General features: G+C 48.1%; 1 protein-coding gene across 1 annotated transcript in view; it reads left to right on the top strand.

Annotated features, from left to right (window-relative positions):
• LOC119964909 (pappalysin-2-like) overlaps positions 1–26,458 on the top strand; it is a 569,527-nt gene that overhangs the window by 151,245 nt on the left and 391,824 nt on the right. Inside the window, exon 4 of the mRNA XM_038795012.1 lies at positions 4,211–4,504. Coding sequence (XP_038650940.1) covers positions 4,211–4,504 — 294 coding nt within the window. The remainder of the gene's footprint in view (positions 1–4,210; positions 4,505–26,458) is intronic.

The following is a 26,458-nucleotide window of genomic DNA, read 5'->3' as shown; positions in this document are numbered from 1 at the left end:
TAGGCCACGCCAGAAATCTTCTATTGACTCACCAGGGAGTTGACTACGAGTTGAGAGGATGTGCCTGGCGTAAAGCATGTTAGTCCGCTGAGCGTAATTCTCTTTCAGTAGCGCCATGGCTTCATCGTAGGTCGGCGCGTCCTGGATAAGCAGAAAAACACTGGAGTTCAGCCAGTAGAGGATCTGGATCTTCTGAGCTTCCGGAATTGGGTCTGGTGCAGACCTGGTGTAAGCTTCGAAACAAGCCAGCCAGTGTTCAAAGTCCTTTTTAGCTTTCCTTGATTGCGGATCCAGCTGCAGGCGATCCGACTTGATGTGGAGGTCCATCTTATGAAAACTTTAGTGCAATAAATTGATGCACGATCAATTGCACAAAATTGAGAGTTGAATATAACTGAGGCTTTATTACACTAAGATGTGTGGCCTCCTACAGCAGCTGGCGAAATGGCTGCTGTACGGGGAGCACACATATTTATACACCGCCTACTGGGCGGAACCAGCCAGCAGGGACTACCCCCGTACCTGTAGTACAGGGCCATACCATACATACCCTAATATATACAGCAGTCGTTACTACCACATGAGGTATGAGAATTAATTGTGTGCACAATTCAATAACTGGCTGGGGTAGAGAACAGGAAGTGGGAATTATTGCATCCTTTCTGATCCCTCCACCCCTCTTGCTCCAACCTCTGCCTGTGTTATGACCCCCTCAGGGGCCAAACCCAATATCGTATACGGTTCCCCTGCTGCACCTTGGAGTACAAACTCCCCAGGTGATTGGAGGGGAGGGATGGAGCCTCCCCCTTATTGGGAGGAACCTCACAGGATATAAACCCCGAGTTGGGGGAGGGAGACCCTGCGGGGTGAGGAGCAGTGTAATATTATGAGTAGAGTAAATAAAACCCAGTTGTTATCCTGCCTCCCTGGTATCTTATGAACTCCTTACCTTTGGCTAACACACCCAGCCTGATTGAATTGATGATACTATGGTCATTGTTCCTTGAAATCTTCTTCCTTGCTTCTTTTAAACTCCAAAACTGCACGGCACAAAACTGAAAGGAAAACCTTGCACCTTATTTCATGGCACCTCAGGGCGGTTCTTTCCTTTACCTCGTATTCTAACCTTTAACCCCATCCGGTACCTCTTTATCTATCTGATCTTCGCATTCCCTTCACGGGCCTGAGTTGGTTGCTGTGGGCCAGCTGATCGGTAACATCTCGTAGCGAATCGAGAAAGGTGAGGCTGCCACTCAACCATCTCGAATCTCTGGCAACAGTTTCAAAGAGAACTCACACTCTCCCGTTAACAGAGCTGTGAAAATGTTTTCATCTGTCTCCTCCGCCTTTAACGGTAAGTTGGGTGTAAATGCAACAAAAGAAAATCAGGCAGTGGGACTGGGAATCAAAGGACTTTGTTTTGTGAGACAATTATGACCTGCCCATTCCTAGCAAAGTTTGGTATTGGCAGCCACATGATGAATAAACCTTTCATTGTGAATCTGTCTAAGAGCTGTGTCCTCATTACAGATACTTTCACCGTGTGCCTGCCAGTTCAACTAATCACGCTTTACTGTTCCACCCATAAAAGCAAGGTGGACCATCACAGTGTTTTGCTTTAAGAACTTGTAAGAGTGTTCTTACCCTTGCTTTCCGGAGGGAACCATTCCAGAATTTCTACAGTGCTGTGAATGTTCTTTTATTGAGTACATGCAGTTTTATTGCGCAACAGGCAGGCAGTGCTGTCTGGCCTGCACAGCGCAGGTCTATCTTCATCTGACTCCATTAATTAGCTTGATGGTTAATCTTTATTACTTTAATGTCCAAAAGCACAAATGTTCTGATGTCAAACTGCAGGTGGGTTTCTTTGGTAACCGGTGATGTTGTGCATTTCTATCAGGTCCAGGTGATTTTGTCTCTATGAAGGAGATGTCTTGAGGGGAAGGGGATTGTGGTTTAATTTCAGTAACCACAACTCTCATTTATACAGTGCCTTTAACATATTAAAACCTCTCAAGCCTTGGAGGTGTTATCAAACAGAACTTGACACCAAGCCACATAACGAGATTCGCGGATCGGTGACGAAGAGATAGGTTTGAAGGAGTGTCACCGAATCACAGAAATGTTCTGGCGCAGAAGCTGTTCATGTTCATTTGGCCGATCATGTCTTCACCAGCCCTCCAATCGAGCAACTCACCTCGTGCCACTCTCCTGTTTCCCCGCCCGTATCCCAGCACATGCTTCCTTTTCAGAGAACGGTGTAATTCTCTTTTGAATGTTCCGATTAAACCTGCCTCCAACACGCTCAGGCAGTGCATTTCAGACCCTAACCGCTCGCTGCGTGAAAAATGTTCTCCTCACACAACTTTTACTTCTTTTCCTAATTCCCTTAAATCTGCGACCTCTTATTCTTGATCCTTTCATGAGTGGGAACAGTTTCTCCCTCTTTACTCCGTTCAGATCCCTCATGGCTCCACATCACAGATCCCTCCTGATTTTGAATACCTCGAGAAAATCTCCTCTCAACCGTCTTTTCTCTAAGGAAAAAAGTCCTAACTAATTCAATATACCTTCATAAGTGAATATACCCAGAACTGGATGCAATACTCCAACTGAGGCCAAACTTGTGACCAACACAAATTCAACGTAACTCCCTTGCTCTTGTTCTTCATGTCCCTACTAACAAAGCCCAGGATGTTGTATGCTTAATTAACTGCTCTGTCAACCTATCCTGCCACCTTCAATAATTTATGCACATATATGTCCCTCTGTTCCTGTAACCCCTTTAGAATAGAAATCCTTTATTTTATATTGTCACTCCATGTTCTTCCTGGTAAAATGAATCACCGCCCATTTCTCTGCACTGTCCTTCATGTGCCACATGTCTGCCCATTTCACCAACTTGCCTAATTAGCATCCTCACAAAACTTTGAAATTGTGCCCGAGACATCAAGATCATTAATGTATATCAGGAAAAGCAAAAGACAATGGAAGGATTTGAAGACCAGGGTGAGAATTTTAAATTGCCAGATCAGAAGCCAATGTAGGTAATATAGGAGTGATAAGGACAAAGTAAGTTGGGAAATGGTAAGTTGGAAAACGAGTGTTGATTGTGGAGGCTAACAGCTGCATTTTGTTTTATTCGTACATGGGACATGGGCGTCACTGGTTGGGCCAGCATTTATTGCCCATCCCGAATTGCTCTTGAGTGTGTAGTAAAAAGCCAATCATATTGCATTGTGTCTGTAGGCTGGATCAGGTAAGGATGGCAGATTTCCTTCCCTGAAGGACATTACTGAACCAGATGGGTTTTTACGACAGTCAGCAATCGTTTCATGGTCATCATTAAACTTTTAATTCCAGTTTTTGTTTAATTCACATTTCACCATCTGCAGTGGTAGGATTCAAACTCACGTCTCCAGAGCATTATCCTGGGTTTCTGGTTTACTAGACCAGTGACAATACCACAATGCTACCGCCTCCTCATGTTGGAATGTTCAAGTCTAAAAACAAAGGCATGGATGAGGTGAGGGAATAGTAGAGCCTGGTGATGTTACTGAGTTGGAAATAACTCCGTAAGAGTTAAGAGGAAAGAGAGAGCTGCTAAAGTGAATGGAGAGGAGGGATGTATGTTTTTTCTGAGGAAAGCTGGAGGAGGATGTTGGTGTGGGTGAAGTGAATAAAAATATGCTGTGCCTTAAAATCTGATAAGATCCACTGTGCACGTGGTGTGTTAGCTTTTGTCACAAAGAGTGTAAGAGTAATGAAGTCTTACTACAGTTACACATCGCTTTTGTGAGGTTGCAACAGGAGGACTTTGTGAATTTTTGGTCTCCAAACCTTTTTCCCTAACCCTAGCTTGACCCACAGGTTTGCTGTTCTATCCACCATCATCTTGGCTGAACCTTTCAAAGAAGCACCCGCCAAAGGTCACGCTAAATCTGGGATCTTCCTCCTCTGTATGACTCACCAGGCAGGGCACTGAGCAAACATTGGACACTCAGCAGCAACTGGAGGCTTTCATCACAACAGTCTCATTTGTATTTTGATCTGTTCAAGGACATTGTTCCTGTTTGACCACCCAATCTCCTATTCATTTAATGTCCACAAATTAGGATTCTCAAATGAGAATATGCACCCATGTTGGGTAATGAGAGTTCAGTCATTGAGGATTCCAGACTTGGCTGATATGTTTTATATTTATTTCCAGGTGGGGTGGTCCTGAGTCCATCTTACTACGGGAGGCCTGGCCACACCAACACCATGATCCACGAGCTTGGCCATATTCTGGGTTTGTACCACGTCTTCAAAGGAGTGAGTGAGAAGGAGTCATGTGATGACCCATGCAGGGAGACCATCCCTTCAATGGAAACTGGGGATTTGTGTGCTGACACCGCGCCAACGCCCAAGAACAAACTCTGTCGGGATCCTGATCCAGTAAATGACACGTGCGGACAAATGCAATACCACGGCACACCATTCGACAACTACATGAGCTACACAGGTACGTGTCCTCATCCAATTCTCTAAATCCTCCATCGTTCAACCAACTCACGGTAGGGCCTCACGGTAGCATGGTGGTTAGCATCAATGCTTCACAGCTCCAGGGTCCCAGGTTCGATTCCCGGCTGGGTCACTGTCTGTGTGGAGTCTGCACGTCCTCCCCGTGTGTGCGTGGGTTTCCTCCGGGTGCTCCGGTTTCCTCCCACAGTCCAAAGATGTGCGGGGTAGGTGGATTGGCCATGCTAAATTGCCCGTAGTGTAAGGTTAATGGGGGGATTGTTGGGTTATGGGTATACGGGTTACATGGGTTTAAGTAGGGTGATCATTGTTCGGCACAACATCGAGGGCCGAAGGGCCTGTTCTGTGCTGTACTGTTCTATATAACTCAAGGTTTGTTTGTACATAAAGGTACTTTCTTGCGCCTCTCCTTCAAAAAAGCCAAATCTCTGAATCGTCTAATTTCATGTGCCTGCTCTTTCCCCGCAGTCCTGTCAAATTTCTCACTTTGAGCATTCCTCCAATTCTATTTTGAATCAAGCAATCTTTCAGGCAGTGCATTTCAGATCACAACTTATTCCCTGTTTCTTTTGCTGATCATTTTAAATCTCTTTCCACTGGTTACTAACACCTTGGCCTATTATTTACTCTATCATAACCATTTATGATTTTGAACATCTCCATTAAATCTCCACCGACCCTTTTGCTTTCAGGAGAACAATACTAGCTCCTCCAGTCTCTCACATAACTGCCTGAAGCACCCATCTAATCTGGTCCCATTTTCCAGCACTTGGGCCGTAGCCTTGTATGCTATGGATTCCAAGTGCTCGTCTAAATGCTTCTTAAATGTTGAAAAATTTTCTACCACCCTTTTCAGGCAGTGTGTTCCAGATTCCTACTATGCTCTCGGTGAAAGAGTTTTTCCTCAAATCCCCTCTAAGTTTCCTGCCCTGTACCTGGTTATTGACCACTCTCCTATGGGGAAAAGATTCTTCTTATCTACCCTATCTTTGTCCCTCCTAATTCTGTCCCCCTCAGCCTTCTCTGCTCTAAGAAAAACAACCCCAGCCTAGCCAGCCTCTCTTCGTAGCTGAAACGCTCCAGCCAGGCAACATCTTTGTGGACTTCCTTGGCACCCTTTCTAGTGCAGTCAAATTCTTCCTATCATGTGGCAACCAGAATTGCACACAGTACTCTAGCTGTGGCCTAATGAATGTTTTATACAGCTCCATCATAACCTTCCTGCTCTAATATTCTATACCTTGGCTAATAAGGGTTAGTGTCCCACATGCCTTCTCAACCACCATCTCTACCTGATCTGCTGCTTTCAGGGATCTTTGGACATGCATCCCAAGGTCCCTCTGGTCCTCTGTACTTCCTCACGTCCTATTGTTTTTTTGTGTAATTCCCTTGCCTTGTCAGTCCTCCCAAAATGCATCACCTCACACTTTTCAGGGCTAAATTCCATTTGCCACTCACCTGCTGATCTGACCAGCCCATCTATATCATCCTGTAAACTAAGGCTTACCTCCTCGCTATTTGCCACACCACCAATTTCTAATATCTATGTCCAAATCATTAATGTACACTACAAACAACAAGGGACCCAGCACCGGTTCCTCCAGTTTACCATTGGACACCAGCTTCCACTCACAACAACAGAGGGCAGTTAATCTTCAATGAGGCAAATAGGCCATGTTTGGTGGATTGTAAATAGTATGTGGGCCGTTGTACATCCCTGCTTGATAACAGTCTGTATTTTGAAAGAACACTGTTTCAGATCTCCCATTAAGACAGTTGCAGAATTGTGATGAATTTTCTTGGATATCAAAATCTTTGCAGCTCAATCCACTGAGTCTCCTGATTGACTGAGTCAAATGTTTTGATCAGGTTGATCGTAGAATTTACAGTGCAGAAGGAGGCCATTCGGCCCATCGAGTCTGCACCGGCTCTTCGAAAGAGCACCCTACCCAAATCCACACTCCCATCCTATCCCCATAACCCAGTAACCCCACCCAACACTAAGGGCAATTTTGGACACTAAGGGCAATTTAGCATGGCCAATCCACCTAACCTGCACATCTTTGGACTGTGGGAGGAAACTGGAGCACCCGGAGGAAACTCACGCAGACACGGGGAGAACGTGCAGACTCCGCACAGACAGTGACCCAAGCCAGGAATCGAACCTGGACCCAGGAGCTGTGAAGCAATTGTGCTAACCACTATGCTACCATGCTGCCCAAATGAATGCAATAAAGAGTTCCTACTGTTGTTCTCAACAATATTCTTGGATTTTTCTGGCAACAAAGATCAAAGGTTTCCTCTAGAAAATCTAAAGTCACACTGTGTTTCTGGGAGCATTTCCTCAGCCACAGAAAGTATGCAATTCAGGAAACTGCTTGTCCAGATTCTCCCTGCAATGAACATGTGGGAAATACTTTGAACGTTTCCACAGTATGATTTATCTCCCTGCTTGAAGATAGTTACAATTGCCACATTCCTGAAGCCAGAGAAGAGTTGTTTTTTCTCCCAAGTCCATAGGATGAGTTCATGGAGTCTTGAGATCGGCATAAGCCCCCAGCTTTGAAGATCTCAGTGGCATGCCATCAAGGTCACAGGTTTTGTTGTTTTTCATCTGTTTGATTGCTTGTTGCAGTTCTCCCAGCGATGGTGGTTCACCCATGGATTCTGGCACAGAGTACTGGAGGATGAGCCCGAATTCCTGACACTGTAACTCATGGTTGAGGAGTTCTTCAAAATGTCCTTTCATGTGTTGGCGAATGGCATTGTCATCCTGAAGAAGAGAGACACCAGCCTGTGAGTGATGGGGAATTAGTCCAATTGACTGTGGTCTACCAATGGCTCTGGTGTCTTCACAAAAGCTTCTAATTTCATGACGGTCAGTGCATTGTTGGATCTCTCGGGCTTACCCTTCTCACCACTTGTCATTTATCTTCATGATTTGTCATTTGGTTTTAACCTTGAGCTGTTGGAATGCTGCCGTCTTGACTTGTGACCTTGGCTTGTTCTGTCAGGCAATGAAGGCAGTCACCTATTTCCGCATTGTTTTCGTCGAACCAGTCCTGGTGACAATGATTCGCGAACCAATAGTCTGGTCACAGGAGTCCACTGCAGCTGACTTTATTTTATCCCAACTGTCCTGGAATTGAGTTGGATGTGTGAAGATTTGCGGACTGGTTGCGAGCTGTATTTGAAATTCCTCACTTTGGTCCAGCTGCTTTAAGGCCGTGACATTGACCTGCTTCCTCTTGGACTTTTGATTCTTGAGATGTCTTGGTGCTAGGTGGATGTTCATCACGGAACAGTCGCTGATCTGTCTTACAAGTAGCAGTCCCCTCATGGCCTGCGTGGGACAGACACCATGTACATCTTTGACTTGAGTAATGGCATCATCCAGGAGGTGCCAATTCTTTAATTGAGGATGCCTCCACTTGGCTGCATAATTGTCCTTATTGTGGGAAATGGTGTTCGATTTGGATGAGACCATGCTACGACTTTGTCATTTGCATTAATTTTTCTCACCCCTTTTTGTTTTCTAATGGTTCCTCTCCAGACATCAGAGTCATGGGCAATCTTGGCATTAAAGCCCCCCAGAAGGAAGATCTTTTCTTTGGCATGCAAGTGAGGACTTCATCAAGATCAGGAAAGAACTTTTCCTTAACAGTCATCAGAGTCAAGCGTCAGGGCATAAGCGCTGATGATGGTGCCGTGTGAATTACAGCTGAGCTGGCGGTGAAGCGCCACAAGACTTCATTTATACAATTGAGGGGTTTTGGTAGTGCACTCAAGCTCCTATCCTGACATGGGTTTCTGTCAGCCTTTCCTTTCCAATGTAAGGTTATTCCTCTGCTTGTTCCTTCAACTGTCCCTCCCCAGGAAGGTGGGTCTCACTGAGGGCGGCAATGTCAATTTGGAGTCTTGATTGCTCCTGTGATTCAATACCAGTTCTTCTTTCTGGACAGTCACTGTGGGGATTATCCATGAGTGTTCTAACTTTGCAAGTTGCGAGTTGCAAAATGTAAGATAGTAATCCCGTACAGTGTGGTCCCCAGGCAGGAGCAAGTGGGATAACTTATCTTTCGGGCACCTTTTCCCACCCTATCCCAATTTGAGGTGAGCAGTGAGTATCCTGAAGGGAGTTCACAGTCGCAGATCCTGCTGCCCAAAGCCATCGCTGACCCAACACGGGTGCCCAAAAACCTTTATGCATCTGTCCCCTCTGTGTAAATTCTGTCTCGGCATTCCCAGATTCACAGGTCCCTCTTGCCAAAGGACTTGGAAAATGGACCCTGGTAGAAGACTGCATGTGACTTTGTTTAATGCGGGGGACTTGGGACGCTGTCATTGTCCACCTGATCCTGAGGAGTTGGTGGTCAGATATCAGCGATGTGTCAAACCACAATGGCCGAGTCCATCTTGCACTGCTGACCTCTTCTTGGGTGAGACGCCTAGTCTTCCTTCCCCTGTTCTGCCAATGAGGACTTTGTCTGACACGTCCCCCTGAACATGCTGCTTTGGATGGCCGCACAGGGACAATGAGCACCAACAAAGCTGAATTCTTCACGTTCTTTACATTGAATGCCAGAAATGTATGTGATCACCTTCAAAACATCATTACTTGGATTGCGTGAAGTATGTGATGAGACCTTTGTACTTCAAGAGCAAATTTGACCAAGACTTATCTTGAGATGATCTCAAAGTTTATGTAAAATGTGAATTTGTTTGTTGCAGTTTCCTACAGCTGCAACAAACTGAAATAGAATCTTAGTATTTACAGTGCAGAAGGAGACCATTTGGCCCATCGAGTCTGCACCGGCTCTTGGAATGAGCATCCAAGCCCACCCCTCCAACTTATCCCAGTAACCCCACCTAACCTTTTTGGACACTAAGGGCAATTTATCATGGCCAATTCACCTAACCTGCACATCTTTGGACTGTGGGAGGAAACCGGAGCACCCGGAGAAAACCCACGCAGACACGGGGAGTACGTGCAGACTCCGCACGGACAGTGACCCAAGCCGGGAATCAAGCCTGGGACCCTGGCGCTGTGAAGCAACTGTGCTAACCACTGTGCTACTGTGCTGCGCCTATGTGATGAATGACAAACGATTACACCACTTGCAACATTAGACTCCAGGCCAAAACAGACTTTAATGCAGGAATCAACCACATTCACAGTGCCTGTTCTCTGATTTATCCAAAGCTCATCTCAATCAGATTCATCCCTGATCTCATTCTGATTTATTCCTGATCTCAGTTCAATTCATGATCTCAGTCTAATCTCAATTCAATTCATGACCCCAATCAAATTCATTCCTGAGCACAGTCCGATTCATTCCTGAATCATTCTTGATCTCAATCTGATTCCTGATCTTAATTCGATTAATTCCTGACCTTAATTCAAATCACCCCTGATCTCAATCTGATTCATTCCTGCTCTCAATTTGATAAACTCATGTTCACAATCCAATTCATTCCTGATCTCACGATGACTCCAGTTCTGTCTTTCTCCTTAATGCTATTTTTTAAATGAAATTGAATAAAATTGTGAAGATTAGGCAGTGGATTGATTTGGTATCAGAAGACTCTTCTAGGTTTTTGTATACCACAACTGTGCCCTTTTTTAAGCCACTTATTTTCTTATGATTTGAGTTCCAAAAATAAACAGATTTAATTTGAATAGTGGAATTCCTCCATGTTTACCTGTCTTTCTTTTTACGATCCAATTCCTCTCCCACCCTGTTTTTCTCTCAGTTGAGGAATATTTCTAAAAGTAGCACTTAATTGGAAAGCACAGTAGAAGAAAAATCGTAATAAATCAGCAATTATTCTTTAAATACGCAGGTTAATTTTGGTGCTCATCTAAAAATAACAGAAATTATGAGAATTTTTGGAACCAGATTGTGCATTACAACAGAGCCAAAATTCCTTTTGGAGGTAGCTAACTAGTTGACGAGCGACCCATCCAATAGATACAATTACTGGGATCATCAGAAAACATTGGAAGAAGCTCCAGATTCATGATAAACATTAAGATTTGTTGCACTGATGGCCATTTAGTTGGAATGAACACCACCTTGGCAATGGGGTAAGCAGAAGGTAATGTTAAATGGATAAATTCCCAAAATAGACAGTGGCTGAAAGTTCTGCAGTTTGCATTGTGGACTGCTGCAGTTTGTGCTGTTTATTAATGACTGGGGAAGCCTGCTTCTTGAAATATAACATTTGTTACCAATGATTATATGGCCAGGTGACAAGTTTAAAGGAGCTTAACCAGATTCAAACGTCTATGGCCTGCACAGCCAGATGGGCTGATGGATGGCTGATAGGTTTTAATGTAATTAAATGTACTGTTTGTAGATTTTAGACAGGAAACAAGTAATTTTGTAGGGTGTAAAACTATACATTTAGCTGGCGGGGTTATTTCTCAGGAATTAATTATTTTTTTTCAATGTTTCCTGATGAAATCTTTATTATTAGTGTTACAAGCAGGCTTACATGAACACTGCAATGAAAGTTACTGTGAAAATCACCTCGTCGCCACACTCCGGCGCCTGTTCGGGCACACTGAGGGAGAATTCAGAATGTCCAATTCACCTAACAATCACATTTTCATAACTTGTAGGAGGAAACCGGAGCACCCGGAGGAAACCCATGCACACACGGGGAGAACATGCAGACTCCGCACAGACAGTGACCCAAGCCAGGAATCGAACCCGGATCTCTGGCGCTGTGAAGCAACAGTGCTAACCACTGCGCTAGCATGCCGCCCTAAAATTAAACTATCAGGGAGGATGTCATCTCAAACTGAATAGGCCCAGTGTGCAATGGGTGGCACCCATGAACCTTCTGCCACATAAACAAACATACAAAATAGGAGCAAAAGTAGACCATTCGGCCCTCCGGTCTGCACCACCGTTCAGTAAGATTATGGCTCACCTGTTTGTATGTCAAGTTCTGCATTCCCATTTACCCCCGAGAACCTTTGATTCCTGTTGGTGACCTCCCTCCCACCCCTGCTTTCGCCACCTTAGAGAGTTCCAAAGTCGCACAACCCTCTGAGAAAAAATTCTCCTCATCTCTGTCCTAAAAGGTTGACCCACAAATTAAAATCGGGATCTTATATACTTCACCCCTCAAACTCCAGTGGAAACAAGCCCAGTCTCTGGAACCATTCCTCAGAAAACCTGCTCATTCCAGTTATCAATATCGTAAACCTCCTCTGAGCCATCTCCAACGCGTTTATAGCCTTGCTTAAATAAGCGGACCAACACTGTATCCAGTACTCAAGATGTGGTGTCACTAATGACTTGTATAATTGAAGTATAACATCCTTGAATTCATTTTTATAGATTATTATGAAATAGGAAAATGACATGCATAATATATTCTGTGCTCCAGTCACAAGGTTTTGCCGCTCTCTCTCTCATTTGAATCAGTGTTGTGTGTTTCTGAAGTGTCTTACTGTGTCTTTCCTTGCCTGTGTTCGATATGGAGGAAGGTAGAAGCTAGTACAGTAAACAACTGGTGTTCCACACCACATATTAGTGACAGAGTAAATATTATCTCCATCATCATTTGCCAGCCTTATTTGAATTTGGATAGGTAGAGAAAGGCAAGTATGGGCACTTTCGTAAACCTCTGTCTGAGATACAAGTGCTGCTGGAACAGAGAGGCACAAAGAGCCACTGACTAACAAGACATAGGGTGCGATCTTCTGGCCTCCTGACACTCCCGCTCAAGCGTAACGAGGCTGGTGAATAACGGGAGAGGCCAGGCGCCAAACAGTTTGTGATGTAACAGGGCCTGCTCCGGTAGGCGAACACAGAATCTCGCCGTACCATGGCGAGAAACCAGTTATCACCACTTAAGCTCTATTTCCATACAATTAGCAAGAGCCACCGCTTATCCAACGGCCTCCCGTCATTCATTGGCATCCCCAGCAAGTGATCACGCAGGCTCCAATTAGTACTCCTTTTGAAAAATGTGAACCTGCCGGAAGGGCTTCTGTTTGGAGTCAAAGAGGTGATTAGCCATCTTTGCTCACAGACAAAGAGCTCAGGGATGCTGGGCTTGCTGTCCCAATGCTCGTTGGGGTAGGGGAACCTCGGCTAGGGCTGGGGGGACCCACCGCAGGGGTGGGCCGCCATGGGAGGGTGAGAGGTGGTGGGGGTGGGTGGGAAATTGCTCAATGAGCCACCATGCCAACTCCTGGATCCCAACCCCATTCCGGAGGCAACCCTTGTCCCTGCCAACCTTCCCACTGGTCACCCATAACCCCCACCGACTGCTGAGGACTCTGCCTGTGCAGCTGAAGGCTATTGCTAATAAGGAATTGGTAATCGTGGGTAAGTGAGCATTTGACACATGCCAAGTGGATTCCTGTGGGTGGGCGAGTCATGTAGCATGCGGGAGTCATTGCCTAGCATCCCAGTCACACCTTGATGCCTGGACACTGTGCCTGAACACTGCGGGAGGCAACACCACACATGTTGCAGCCAACATCTGGATGGGACATAGCTCCGGGGACTTATCCACTGCCTGACGCTGGGTGAGCACCACAAGGTGGGGGTGGGTGGGGGAGGGGGGGCCTGGAGAGATGGGCAAAGGGGGTGGGGGGCTGGAGAGATGGGCAAAGGGTCCGGGGGTCAGCCTGCATTGCGGACGAAAGTGACAGGGGCATCATAATGGTGGTCCATAAAGTTGTTTAACGTGCTGTACAATACCTTGTGACAATAAGCGATTATTATTATTATTATTATTATTATTTTTACTTTACCTCTGTACTTTAGATACTCCTCCAGACTTTCGACAGTATTAAGCCTTTTGTGACTGTCACAAGTTTTCTTTTCTTGTTTTATCCTGGCTTGTATGCTTCTGGATAACCAGGGGCTGTAGATTTGGCAGTACCACGTGCCCATAGAATCTTGCCTTTGAATGCCTTCCACTGATTTGGCACAATAGGCTGGATTTTCCAAAAACGGGGCTATGTCCCCACACCAGCATAAGAGCACTGGAGTTTCACTCCCCATTTTCCTGCAAAAAGTAAAGAGCGATTCACTTACCTGCGGAGGGCTTGCAGGGACCCAGGGAGCTTCATGCAGCTTTAGCTGCGGATACGGACCATCACGAAGAAACAAGGTCCCCCGATCGGCTCCGGGCCCCTGCATCGGACCGGCCCGATCGCTACCCCGACCACCCATAAGGCCCCTTCCCCCCCCCTCCGGTGCTGGATCCCCCAGTCCGCAGCCGCTGCGCGAGAGTCCCGACGGGCTATACGTCGTTAGAACCAAGCCGTTGGGAAATCGGACGGTCAGGATCGGAGTATCGCTAGGAGGGCCTCTGGCAATGGCCTCCCAGCGGGCAGCATGATTCACGAACGAGCGATTCGGTCATGAACGTCGATTCTCCGGCACCGTGCCAAACGCTATTTTGCCGCGGAGCTGCGGAGAATCCAGCCCAATGTTTCCTCCCAGTAAATTTACCCAGTCCAGTCTCGCAAGCTCATCTCCCAGTTCGGTAAAATTTGTCTTCTCGATTTAAAAAATTTACTCTTGTTCCACCTTTGTCCTTTTCCATAATAATGCTAAATCTAACTATATTATGGTCTCTATCTCCAAAATGGTTCCCCCATTGCTACTTCATCCACTTGCCCAGTTTAATATCCTCAGACTAAATCTAGCCCTGTGATCGCTCTCGAGCCCGTTACGTACTGGTTAAAAAAATTCTCGTGAACGCAGTTCAAGAATTTTTGCACTCTCTGTGCCCTTCGCACTGATCACATCCCCAATTAATATGAGGGTAGTTGAAGTCTATAACGATACTGCCGTTATTCGCCCAGAACCTCCATTCCTCAGGGGGCTTGGACCTGGAGGCACAACAGAAATTACGCTGGGGGCTCACCGGAGGGCTCCACACAAGAATTGCATTGAAATTGTTTGAGGAGTTAAAGATCTTCATAGAATTTCATAGAATTTAAAGTGCAGAAGGAGACCATTCGGCCCATCGACTCTGCACCGGCTCTTGAAAAGAGCACCCTACCCAAGGTCAACACCTCCACCCTATCCCCATAACCCAGTAACCCCACCCAACACTGAAGGCAATTTTGGACACTAAGAGCAATTTATCATGTCCAATCCTCCTACCTTGCACATCTTTGGACTGTGGGAGGAAACCGGAGCACCCGGAGGAAACCCACGCACACACGGGGAGGATGTGCAGACTCTGCACAGACAGTGACCCAAGCTGGAATCGAACCTGGGACCCTGGAGCTGTGAAGTAATTGTGCTACCCACAATGCTACCATGCTCCCCTTGGGCGGGGGGAGCCCGGGGCCGGCACGGAGATTTCCCGCGACTGGCGAGAATCGCACCACGCCGCCCCGATGCCGGCATTCTCTGCATAGCGGAGAATTGCCGCCATTGGCGCCAGCGTGGTTGGTGTGGCGCTGGTCGGGGGCTGCTCTATGCAGCCGGCCCACCGATTCTCGGCCCGGGACCATCCACACCTACTCTCAGCCGGCGGGACCTCTGCATGGAAGGGTCGGAGGCAGCCTGTGGGGGGGGGAGGGAGTTCCAACCCGGGGAGGGGGGGCACCGATCAGCCGGCCGGCCTGTGTGGCTGGGGGCCTCGTTTCTTCTGCGCCGGCCCCTGTAGTCCTGCGCCATGTTGCATCGGGGCCGGCGCGTTGAAGGAAGCCACTGTGCATGCATGCGTTGGTGCCGGCCCCATTGCCCATGTATGCGTTTGCGCCGGCTCCACTGCGCAGGCACAGATCCTGCGGGGCCCAGTTCGTGCCGGGATTAGCAGCTGGAGCGACGTGAACTGCTCCAGTGCCGGGCTGGCCCCTTTTGTCCAACAGCGTAGACACTCTGCCGCGGGATTAGATAATCCCACCCCTGCTGAGCAAGAACCCTACACTCAGAACCACCCGAAATTCTGATTTAAAATGGACATTTTAGATGGTTCCGGCTCTTTTAGCAAAATAGTTACCCAGGGAAAGTTAAAAAGAATAAAATCACTTCTAATTCTTGAGTGACTATGCTAGTGCCCCCGCTCCCACTGGACCCCACCACTCCACCACCCAAACTACAATCCTGACCCCCTCCGATTACAGCCCCCCCACCACTTGACTACCTTCCCGACCACTTGACGACCCTCCTGATTACCCTCACAACTACCCACCCTGCCCCCTGACTACACTCCCCACCTGACTGACCATCCAATCTTTCAGTGTGCACTGTGCAACTCCTGCAGTATTGGTTCGCTTGCTTGGGTTGGTACCACCACCTGGCAACCCCAAAGCAATATATTCTGTCTTCACAACTGAATTTGTTTTTCAGCGAGTTCAACTTTCCTCAATTGGTGTGGTCTGAGCTGAACAGACCTGTCCTGGTGCCAGCCAGCCACCTAGAATCATCTATTTGACTTTGGACAGGACCATGCCACGTTGGGTCCAGCTCCTGATGTAGACAAGAAGGGCGTCGGAAAAATTTAACACCAAGGCAATCTCTTGTGGCACAGGTGGCAGTACTAGACTTTAAGGGAGAGGGAGCCAACTCAGGGCATCGGCATCGGAGATGTGCGTCCTCAGTCGAGGTTAGAAATCATAGCTATGAGCCGCCAATAGCAAGGCCCACCTTTTCACCCTGGCAATGGTTTTGCTCCCAGACTAGCCCCAGTAATGGCTTGAGCTGGGTTACAATGGTGAACCGGCGATTGTACTGATGGAATTTTTTTATTGCCGTACATAACAGCTATGCCCTCAATTTGTGCATACTTAAATTCTGCGTTGGTGAGTGTTCGGGAGGCAAACGCAGTGGGGCTATCAGTGCTGAGGCCACACTGAGGCCTTCACTTCCCCCCTATGCCGCCTCCACTGCCCCCAAATTTTGAGGGACGCCACCACTACCGGACTCGTGGAATATCTTGCCGGGGGGAGTGGGAGCGGGGCCGTCACCAATGCCTCCAAACTCGTACCCACACAGGACGCCACCTCCAACCTCTTCCATGCGGCACCCTCCCCCTCCATCACCCACCTGCGAATAATTGCCACATTCGCTGCCCAGTAATACCGACACAGGTTGGGGAACTCCAAGCCGCCTACCTCCCTGTTTTGCTCCAGGAATACCCTCCTCGCTCTCGGGGTTTTCCGCACCCACACGAACCCCAGAATACTCTTGTTAACCCTCTTTAAAAGAGCCTTCGGAATCAATATGGGGAGGCACTGGAAAATAAACAAAAACCTCGGGAGCACCATTATCTTAACTGACTGGGCCCTGCCCGCCAACGAGAGCGGCAACGCGTCCCACCTCCTGAACTCCTCCTCCATCTGTTCCACCAGCCTCGAAAAGTTTAGCCTATGCAGGGCCCCCCAGCTCCTGGCTATCTGGACCCCAAGATACCTAACGCTCCTCTCCACCCTCTTCAACGGGAGCTCTCCTATCTCCCTCTCCTGGTCCCCCAGGTGCAACACAAACAGCTCACTCTTCCCCACGTTGAGTTTATAGCCCGAATAATCCCCAAACTCCCCAAGTATCCTCAACACCTCTGGCATCCCCCCCCGCCGGATCCACAATATACAACAGTAAATCATCGGCGTACAGCGACAACCGGTGCTCCCCCCAGACCCTCCACCCGCTCATCCTCTACTCTTGGGAACTCCAGCCTATCCAGAAAGCGGTCCATCCCCCCCACCTCCCTAGGGGGCACAGCCTGGTACAGCCCCTCGTAAAAGTATCTGAACACCTGATTAATGTCCCTGCCACCCCACACCAAGTTCCCTCCTGCATCTGTGACTCCCCCTATCTCTCTCGCTGCCTCCCGCTTCCGGAGCTGGTGGGCCAGCATCCAACTTGCCGTCTCCCCGTACTCACATACCGCCCCCTGCACCCTCCTCCACTGCGCCTCTGCCTTCCGGGTGGTCAGTATATCAAACTCCACTTGGAGACTGCGACGCTTCCTCAAAAGTCCCTCCTCCGGGACATCCGCATACCTCCTGTCCACCCTTACCATTTCTTCCACCAGCCTCTCCCTCTCAACCTTCTCCCCTCTCTCCCTGTGCGCCCGAATGGATATCAGCTCCCCTCGAACCACTGCCTTCAGCGCTTCCCAAGCCACCCCAACTTGCACCTCCCCGTTATCGTTGGCTTCCAGATACCCCTCTATACCCCTACGGACCCGCCCACATACTTCCTCCTCTGCCAGAAGCCCCACATCTAACCTCCACAGCGGGCACTGATCCTTCCCCTCCTCCAGCTCCAGGTCCACCGAATGCGGAGCGCGGTCAGATATGGCTAACGCCGAATACTCCGCCCCCACCACTCTCGGGATTAGCGCCCTGCTGAGAACAAAAAAGTCAATCCGGGAATAGGCCTTGTGGTCATGGGAGAAATAGGAGAACTCCCTACCCCCCGGCTTCAAAAACCTCCAAGGGTCTACCCCTCCCATCTGATCCATGAACCCCCTCAGCACCGAGGCCGCCGCCGGCCTCTTACCCGTCCTAGACTTCGAACGATCCAGAGCTGGATCCAACACCGTATTAAAATCCCCTCCCAAGATCAATCCCCCCGTCTCCAGGTCCGGGATCCAGCTCAACATTCGCCGCATGAAGCCCGCATCGCCCCAGTTGGGGGCGTACACATTGACCAGAACCACCCGCACCCCCTGAAGCCTACCACTCACCATTACGTATCTACCTGCACTGTCCGCTACCACACTGGACGCAACAAATGACAAGCCCTTGCCAATTAAGATCGCCACCCCTCGATTCTTCGCATCTAGCCCCGTGTGAAACACCTGCCCGACCCAGCCTCTTCTCATCCTCACCTGATCCGCCACCTTAAGGTGCGTCTCCTGGAGCATAGCCACGTCCGCTACCAGCCTCTTCAGGTGTGCCAAGACCCGGGACCGCTTCACCGGTCCATTCAGCCCCTCATGTTCCATGTGACCAGCCAAATCTGGGGGGTCTTCCCCCTCCCTCTGCGCCGGTCAGACATAGCTCTCCCTCGGCTCACCAAATGCCCGGAGAACCCCCCAGGCCCGTTCCCCACGGTGGCAGACCTCCCCCCCCAGCCTCCCCCTTCACCAGCCATTCCCCTACGTCCCCTGCAGCAGCAACCCAGTACACCCCTCTACTCCCCCCCCCCCGCCACCCCCCAAGCTAGGGCCCCCCTAGCTGCGTAATCCCTACCATTGTACTTCCGTAAGTCAGCCGACTCCTGCTGACCCTGGCTGCTCCCACCATCCCAAAGACCCCCTCCCGATGGAACACAACCACCGTTCCCCCCTCCCAGTGCCGGCCCCGCCCACTGCTCCTCCAGCGCAGGAAGAAAACCCGCGCTTCCATCCCAAACCCCGCCCCCCCCGACCCAACACGCGAGTAAAAGACGGGCACATGACCCAGCGGGACCGCAAAGAGCTCCCCAACCCTCCACCAGTGAAAAAACAAAAAAACACCCCAATAAATAAATAACAGCCCCAAAAAGCGAAAAAGCAGAACAGCAAAAAGGTATCATCAAACACAGCCAATAAAAACGAAAGGATACCAAGGAGGACATAGCCTCTGGACTATGTACATCATTCCCCAGCCCCCCAGTCCTCAGTTCGAGTCCAGCTTCTCTGCCTGGACAAAGGCCCAGGCCTCCTCCGGAGAATCGAAGTAGAGCTGGCGATCCTTGTAAGTGACCCAGAGGCAAGCCGGCTGTAGCAGGCCAAACTTCACCCCCTTCCTGTGAAGCACTCCCTTCGCATGATTGAAACCAGCCCTTCTCTTCGCCACCTCCGCGCTCCAGTCCTGATAGATCCCGATCTCTGCATTCTCCCACTTGCTGCTCCTTTCCTTCTTCGCCCAAAGCCGCACACACTCACAGTCAACGAAGCGGTGAAAACGGACCAGCACCGCCCTAGGCGGCTCGTTCGGCCTGGGCTTCCTCAACGGCACTCGATGGGCTCATTAATGAGTTCAGCATCACAACCACGTAGGCCCCCAAATCCGAACCTTCCAGCCCCTCCGGGAGGCCCAGAATCCGCAGGTTCTTCCGACGGGAGCAGTTCTCCATCTCCTCCATCCTTGCCAGCCATTTCTTGTGAAGCGCCTTGTGCGACTCCACCTTCACTGCCAGGCCCAGGAGTTCGTCCTCGCTCTCCGAGGCCTTTTGCTGTAGCTCTCGGATCTCCGCACCCTGAGCTGTCTGAGTCGCCATGAGCTTGTCCAGCGAGGCCTTAAACGGTTCCAGGATCACAGCCTTCAGCTCTCTGAAGCAGCAATTGAGCAGCTCCTGCTGCTCCTGCGCCCACTGCTGCCATGCTGCCGGTTCCCCGCCCGCCGCCATCTTGTTTTTCCTGCCTCACACCTTTGTCTGCTCCAAAGCCGATTTTCTGACCGCTCCGCTCCTGGTCCAGTCCATCCACTGGCAGATAAGCACAGTGGATGTGTTCCCACCCGGGGAAAAGTTCAACCAGCACCGCTGCGGGCCCTTAAAAGAGCCTAAAAGACCAAAAATAGCGGGAGCTACCGAATGTGCGGCTTAGCTCCGCATCACCGCAACCGGAAGTCCCATGGTTGCCAAGTTAGGCATGAACCAACCGTAGTACTTTACCAGGTCCAGAAACAGTATTAACACTGCATCCTTCTTTAGCGCAGGGAGTTCTTTGATGGTTTTTAGTTTGTTTTCTAAAGGATACACACTTTGAGTCCACCTTAAATCCCAAGTATGCAACCTCATTGGCCTGAAATGTGCAATTTTCTCTTTTTAATTTGATGCCAGCGTCTCTGAACCTTTTAAGGACTTCTTCCAAGCTGGCCAGATGCACTTTGTGTGAAGCCCCCATCTTTACGACACCGTCTAAGTACACCATGACCTTTGGGATACTTGTAACAAGTTTTCCATCATTTGTAGAAATATTGCACAAGCAGATACTATCCCAAAGGGCAACCTGGTATATTGGAAGAGTCCCTTGTGCGCAATGATAGTCGCAAATTTCCAAGACACCTCGTCCAGTTCAAGTTGAAAATAAGCACACCTTAAATCAATCTTTGTATACGTGAGGCCACCCCACAAACTTTGCATGGAGGTCTTCTCTCCGAGGGATCAGAAACTTGTCGAGTTGGATTGCTTTGTTTACGATGAGTTTGTACTCACCGCAGATACTGACAAAGTGGCTAGGTTTTAAGGCTGGGACAATAAGGGCTGCCCATTCAGAGAATTGTATTGGTTTAACGATCCATAATTCTTCCAAGTGTGTCAGCTTGGCCTCTACTTTCTGGTGTGGAGCATATGGGATGGGCCGAGCTCTGAAAGATTTTGATGTAGATTCGTAGTTCACGAAAACTTTGACCTTTAACTCCCGTATTCAGTCAAACTCATTTTGAAACACATCTTCGTACTTGCACAGGACTTCTTGTCATCTCATATCCTAAGATTGAAAGCCAGTTTAGCTTTATCTGACATAGCCAATCTCGCCCCATGAGACTTGGCCTTTGTCCTTCCACATCGATGGTGGGTAATTGAGCCGACTGTGTTGATATGACACTGCCGTTGTCATTGTACCTAAAATCTTAAGGTTTCCCCTGTGCACGTTGCCAACTTTTCAGTTGAGCTGCATATACTCAGGGGTTGGACCCTTCCTTGAAGGTACTTGTCTGTCTGTTCACCCACCACCGTGGCGAATGCCCCTTTGCCTTATGGGGCTGCCCGTTGGCCAGAAGGATTAATTCTATGGGAGCCGTCTTGCATACTTTATCCATATTTAACCTGTAAGTCTCGGATTCCTCTTTGGGATTTTACTCTATTTTATGCAGTGGAGTCATTGGGTGCGATTCTCCGGAAAAATTTCTAAATGTGCTAACGAGCGGGAATTGCTGCGATTTTCCTGGCGCTCGGCCCAGCGAGGCCAGTCACGCTATTCAATGTTAATTGGTCCACTTAACGAGGCCTCACAGGTTTCTCGCCCCAAATGAGGGCTCACCAGCTGGCTCACCGGGACCACGCTCGTCAGCCCCTTGCTAACAAGGTCGAGCACCTGCTCAGCCAACCCAGCCAGCTCGGAACAATGGTGCTGAGGAGACCAGCCCCAAGATTTGGGGATGACCTGGGGAGACTCCTAGATGCGATGGAGGCCAGGAGGGATGTCCTGTTCCCCCCCGAGGGTCCCGGAGGGTGAGCTACAAGGCAGCCAGTGCTGACTGGGACAGGGTGGCATCAGCAGACAGCTCGGGGAGTGTGACCAGGAGGACTGGCCTCCAGTGCCGGAAGAAGCAGCCACGAGTGAGTAGACACCAATGACCCCCGCCCCCCCCCCACCAAGGGAGCATCCATTCAAAATTCACATAAAAGGCCTGTCCGCTACTATCCTCTATGCCCCTAAGTATCCAATTGAAAGCTGGTGCATCTTTGAACTTTGATTCAATTATGCCAGAGTTCGCGCCAACTATCTGTACAGTGGAAAAGTCTTGGAGTGTATTAATTAGTTTGTGATTGACGAGCCAGGCATAACAACTGGAGTGTACCACTGAAAGCTTGTGAGGAACTGTGTAACCCATCACCATCAAATTTCTCACAATTTGGGTGGAAAATTATCGATACAGTTCAGAACTCCCTTTAGCGAGAAATGGTTATATTGTTTCTGTGAAGGTCGTTGAGGCCACAAGCAGTTGGCGTAATCTCATGTTTCGGCAACTGAACCTTCTACCTCGATCAGAGAGCGAGCTCATGTGAATAATTCAATGCAGAGCACTAAACTATTTCAGAAAACAACTAATTGATTTTCTTGGAACATGGGTGTGGTCTGCATCCTGTAAAATGCTGTTTCATAGGAAAACCAATAGAAGCAATGTTGGAAAGCTTGAAAGGGTATCAGCAAGATCTAAAGGTGATCCCGAGCATGGTCCCACACTATATATGTGATACAAAGAGTTGGTGCTGTATGACCGGGCAAATTATTTTTATGTCAAGGATGGGTTTGATGTTGAGATAGAAAAGGTCCAATCAAGAGACAAAACAAGATGTGGACAGAAACGGAATTAAATGTTTGGAGATAAATAACATGATTTGACTGACTTGTAAGTTAAATTCTGTCACTCCACACCAGGGCATCTTGATCTGCAGGTTGGATTTATTCATCATGGCTGCAGACACCATCGGCACTGACACCTTATCTGATGATCTGAGCCCCAATTGCATTCATGCCGTTGCTTTTGATGTATTGCCAAATTCTCTACATCGACTGTATGCCTATTTCCGACAGCTTCTCTCAGGGCACTGGCAAATTGTGTCAGGAGGCCTTATTGCAATTTAGTGCTAACCGCTGACAGAATTGGGTGCCTTAAGTGAGGTCTATTAAATAACCTTTTAACAAATAAATAAGTTACTGTAAAATAAAAAATACTCACTTGTAGTTTTATACTGGAGATTTACAGAAGCTTAACTTACCAACTGTTGAGCCTTAAATACCAATAAATAATATACGACCTGACAGGTCTGATCAAATCAGGAAATATATTTTTTTCCCCTGAACTTTGTTGTGAGGGAACAGCTGAGGTGGCCTTGATTGCACCAGACATGAGGTAAACACTAGGTTTGCAGGCCAAGTAATTTGGTTAGTTGGAAGATAAATCATATATTTATGAGGTAAATAATAGGTTTATAAAGTTTTGTGTTGCTCTGTTGCCTGGTGATCATGGTGGGTCTGCTGTGAATGTAGAAATCTTCTGACTCACAGCCAACCGTGAGAGCCGCCAACAAGGGAAAGACACCGAGTAATACGTTATAAGGATATATTAAAAACACATACTTTTTATCAAAGCACTATCACTTAGGAAACCTTCAAACAGAACCCAAACAAATACAAATTAACACCATATTTAAACGGTTGATCAGAATCCTGCATTCAGTGCTTGACCTTATTTAATCACCAAAATTAATACCATATTTCAACATTCAGCATTGCCATTCTGGGAATAGAGACCACATTTATTATTATTAATTTCTTGGAAAGAAAGAGCGAAACTTCAAGAATTCTTCTCAGCCATTTCGAAGGAAATGGGAGTGGGATGCCTCAGCAGGTACAGCAAACCCCCCCCCCCCCTTTTCCTACCCTGTTAACCTCATTCAAACTCGGTCTATTGTATTATTTTCCTCATATATTCTTCTGAAGGGACTGCACCTTGCTGAGCTCATGCCTCTGCGAGTGTCAGCAGCCCTCTTGTTCCTTGCCAGAATAATAATTTCTTACGTATGAACCGAGATGGTGAGTGCTGGCAGGTTGATCTACCAATGGGATTTTGCAGCCGGACCCAGACTTTGCCAGAAGCCAGGTTCCAGCAGGAGTCACTGGATAATGAGCAGTAGTGGGAATGCTTAATCTTTATTTTGCTCACACTTCCATCCTGGCCTGTGATCTATTAACTTGTCATAGGCCAGATGTTAAACCCTCCTCCATCTGGCACGGTAGACTTGCGCACAGAGGAAAAATGAATAATTCTCTAACTCGTGGGGACACTTACACCAAAACAAAGCTCAGGGCGTGATCTACCCGAATGGGAACAGTCTCAGAATACGAGCAATTAGCTTGAGCGCCTAGAAACACCACGCTATCGAACAGCCATTCCGGTAGATCTGGGCCCTCATCAGGGAACGTGCAGCCGAGGTCACACGTAGCCTTAATTTCTGCACTGAGGATCGTCGCAACTCCTCAGTGCAGGGAGAGATTGGGACGCCATTTTTAAATGGCGTCCCAATCTCTCATCCCCGCTCCCCCCAACATGACCCACAAATCCCCCCACCCAACTCACCTATAAGGGTGCCCTCAGCCCTCCCCCCATGCAGGGCATCCCTGGGTCCAATTCCAGTCACGCACAAAATGCCAGCTTTGCAGTGCCAACCTGATACCCTGACAGTTCCACCTGGGCGGTGCCAGACTGGCACCTAGCTGGCAGAACCAGGGTGCCCAGCTGTCACCAGCAGTGCCAGGTTGCCTCTAAGTCCAGAGGGCAAGCACCTGGGGCCCACCAATCGCATGGGAGACCCCCATGATTGTGTTCTGTCTGGTCCCCCCGCCCCCCCATTGTGGAGGGATTAGATCCCATGCCTTGGTTAGATCTTGGTGTGGAGATGCCGGCGTTGGACTGAGGTGAGCACGGTAAGAAGTCTTACAACACCAGGTTAAAGTCCAACATGTTTGTTTCAAACACGAGCTTTCGGAGCACTGCTCCTTCCTCAGGTGAATGAAGAGGTCTTTGTAGAAAGTTAATGTCAGTGTCTATATGCGCAATCTTCCTGGAGATCCTCTCCACTTTGAGCCGGCAGTTTGCGGTGTCGATGGTAGCCATGATGTGGAGATGCCGGCGTTGGACTGGGGTGAGCACAGTAAGAAGTCTTACAACACCAGGTTAAAGTTCAACATGTTCATTTCAAACACTAGCTTTCGGAGCACTGCTCCTTCCTCGGGTGAATGAAGAGGACCTAGCACACCCAGGTCTCTCTGCACAGCATCATGTTTTAATATTTTGCCATTTAAATAATAATCCTTTTTGCTGTTATTCCTACCAAAATGGATAACCTCACATTTGTCAACATTGTATTCCATCTGCCAGACCCTAGGCCATTCACTTAACCTATCCAAATCCCTCTGCAGACTTCCAGTGTCCTCTGCACTTTTTGCTTTACCACTCACCTTAGTGTCGTCTGCAAACGTGGACACATTGCCCTTGGTCCCCAACTCCAAATCATCTGTGTAAATTGTGAACAATTGTGAGCCCAACACTGATCCCTGAGGGACATCACTCACTACTGATTGCCGACCAGAGAAACACCCATTAATCCCCACTCTTTGCTTTCTATTAATTAACCAATCCTCTATCCATGCTCCTACTTTACCCTTAATGCCATGCATCTTTATCTTATGCAGCAACCTTTTGTGTGGCACCTTGTCAAAGGCTTTCTGGAAATCCAGATATACCACATCCATTGGCTCCCCGTTATCTACCGTACTGGTAATGTCCTCAAAAAATTCCACTAAATTAGTTAGGCATGACCTGCCCTTTATGAACCCATGCTGTGTCTGCCCAATGGGACAATTTCCATCCAGATGCCTCGCTATTTCTTCCTTGATGATAGATTCCAGCATCTTCCCTACTACCGAAGTTAAGCTCACTGGCCTATAATTACCCGCTTTCTGCCTACCTCCTTTTTTAAACAGTGGTGTCATGTTTGCTAATTTCCAATCCGCCGGGACCATCCCAGAGTCTAGTGAATTTTGGTAAATTATCACTAGTACATTTGTAATTTCCCTAGCCATCTCTTTTAGCACTCTGGGATGCATTCCCTCAGGGCCAGGAGACTTGTCTACCTTTAGCCCCATTAGCTTGCCCATCACTACTTCCTTAGTGATAACAATCCTCTCAAGGTCCTCACCTGTCATAGCCTCATTTCTATCAGTCACTGGCATGTTATTTGTGTCTTCCACTGTGAAGACCGACCCAAAAAACCTGTTCAGTTCCTCAGCCATTTCCTCATCTCCCATTATTAAATCTCCCTTCTCATCCTCGAAAGGACCAATATTTACCTTAGCCACTCTTTTTTGTTTTATATATTTGTAGAAACCTTTACTATCTATTTTTATATTCTGAGCAAGTTTACTCTCATAATCTATCTTGCTCTTCTTTATAGCTTTTTTAGTAGCTTTCAGTAGCCCCCTAAAGATTTCCCAGTCCACTAGTCTCCCACTAATCTTTGCCACTTTTTGTATGCGTTTTCCTTCAATTTGACTCTCCCTTATTTCCTTAGATATCCACGGACGATTTTCCCTGTTTCTACCGTCCTTCCTTTTTGTTAGTATAAATCTTTGCTGAGCACTGTGAAAAATCGCTTGTAAGGTTCTCCACTGTTCCTCAACTGTTTCACCATAAAGTCTTTGCTCCCAGTCTACCTGCGCCAGT

Source organism: Scyliorhinus canicula, chromosome 4 (assembly GCF_902713615.1).
Source record: "Scyliorhinus canicula chromosome 4, sScyCan1.1, whole genome shotgun sequence".
In the NCBI taxonomy this organism is placed as follows: domain Eukaryota; kingdom Metazoa; phylum Chordata; class Chondrichthyes; order Carcharhiniformes; family Scyliorhinidae; genus Scyliorhinus; species Scyliorhinus canicula.
Note: the sequence above shows the minus strand (reverse complement) of the source record. Positions and strands in the feature narration are given on the sequence as shown.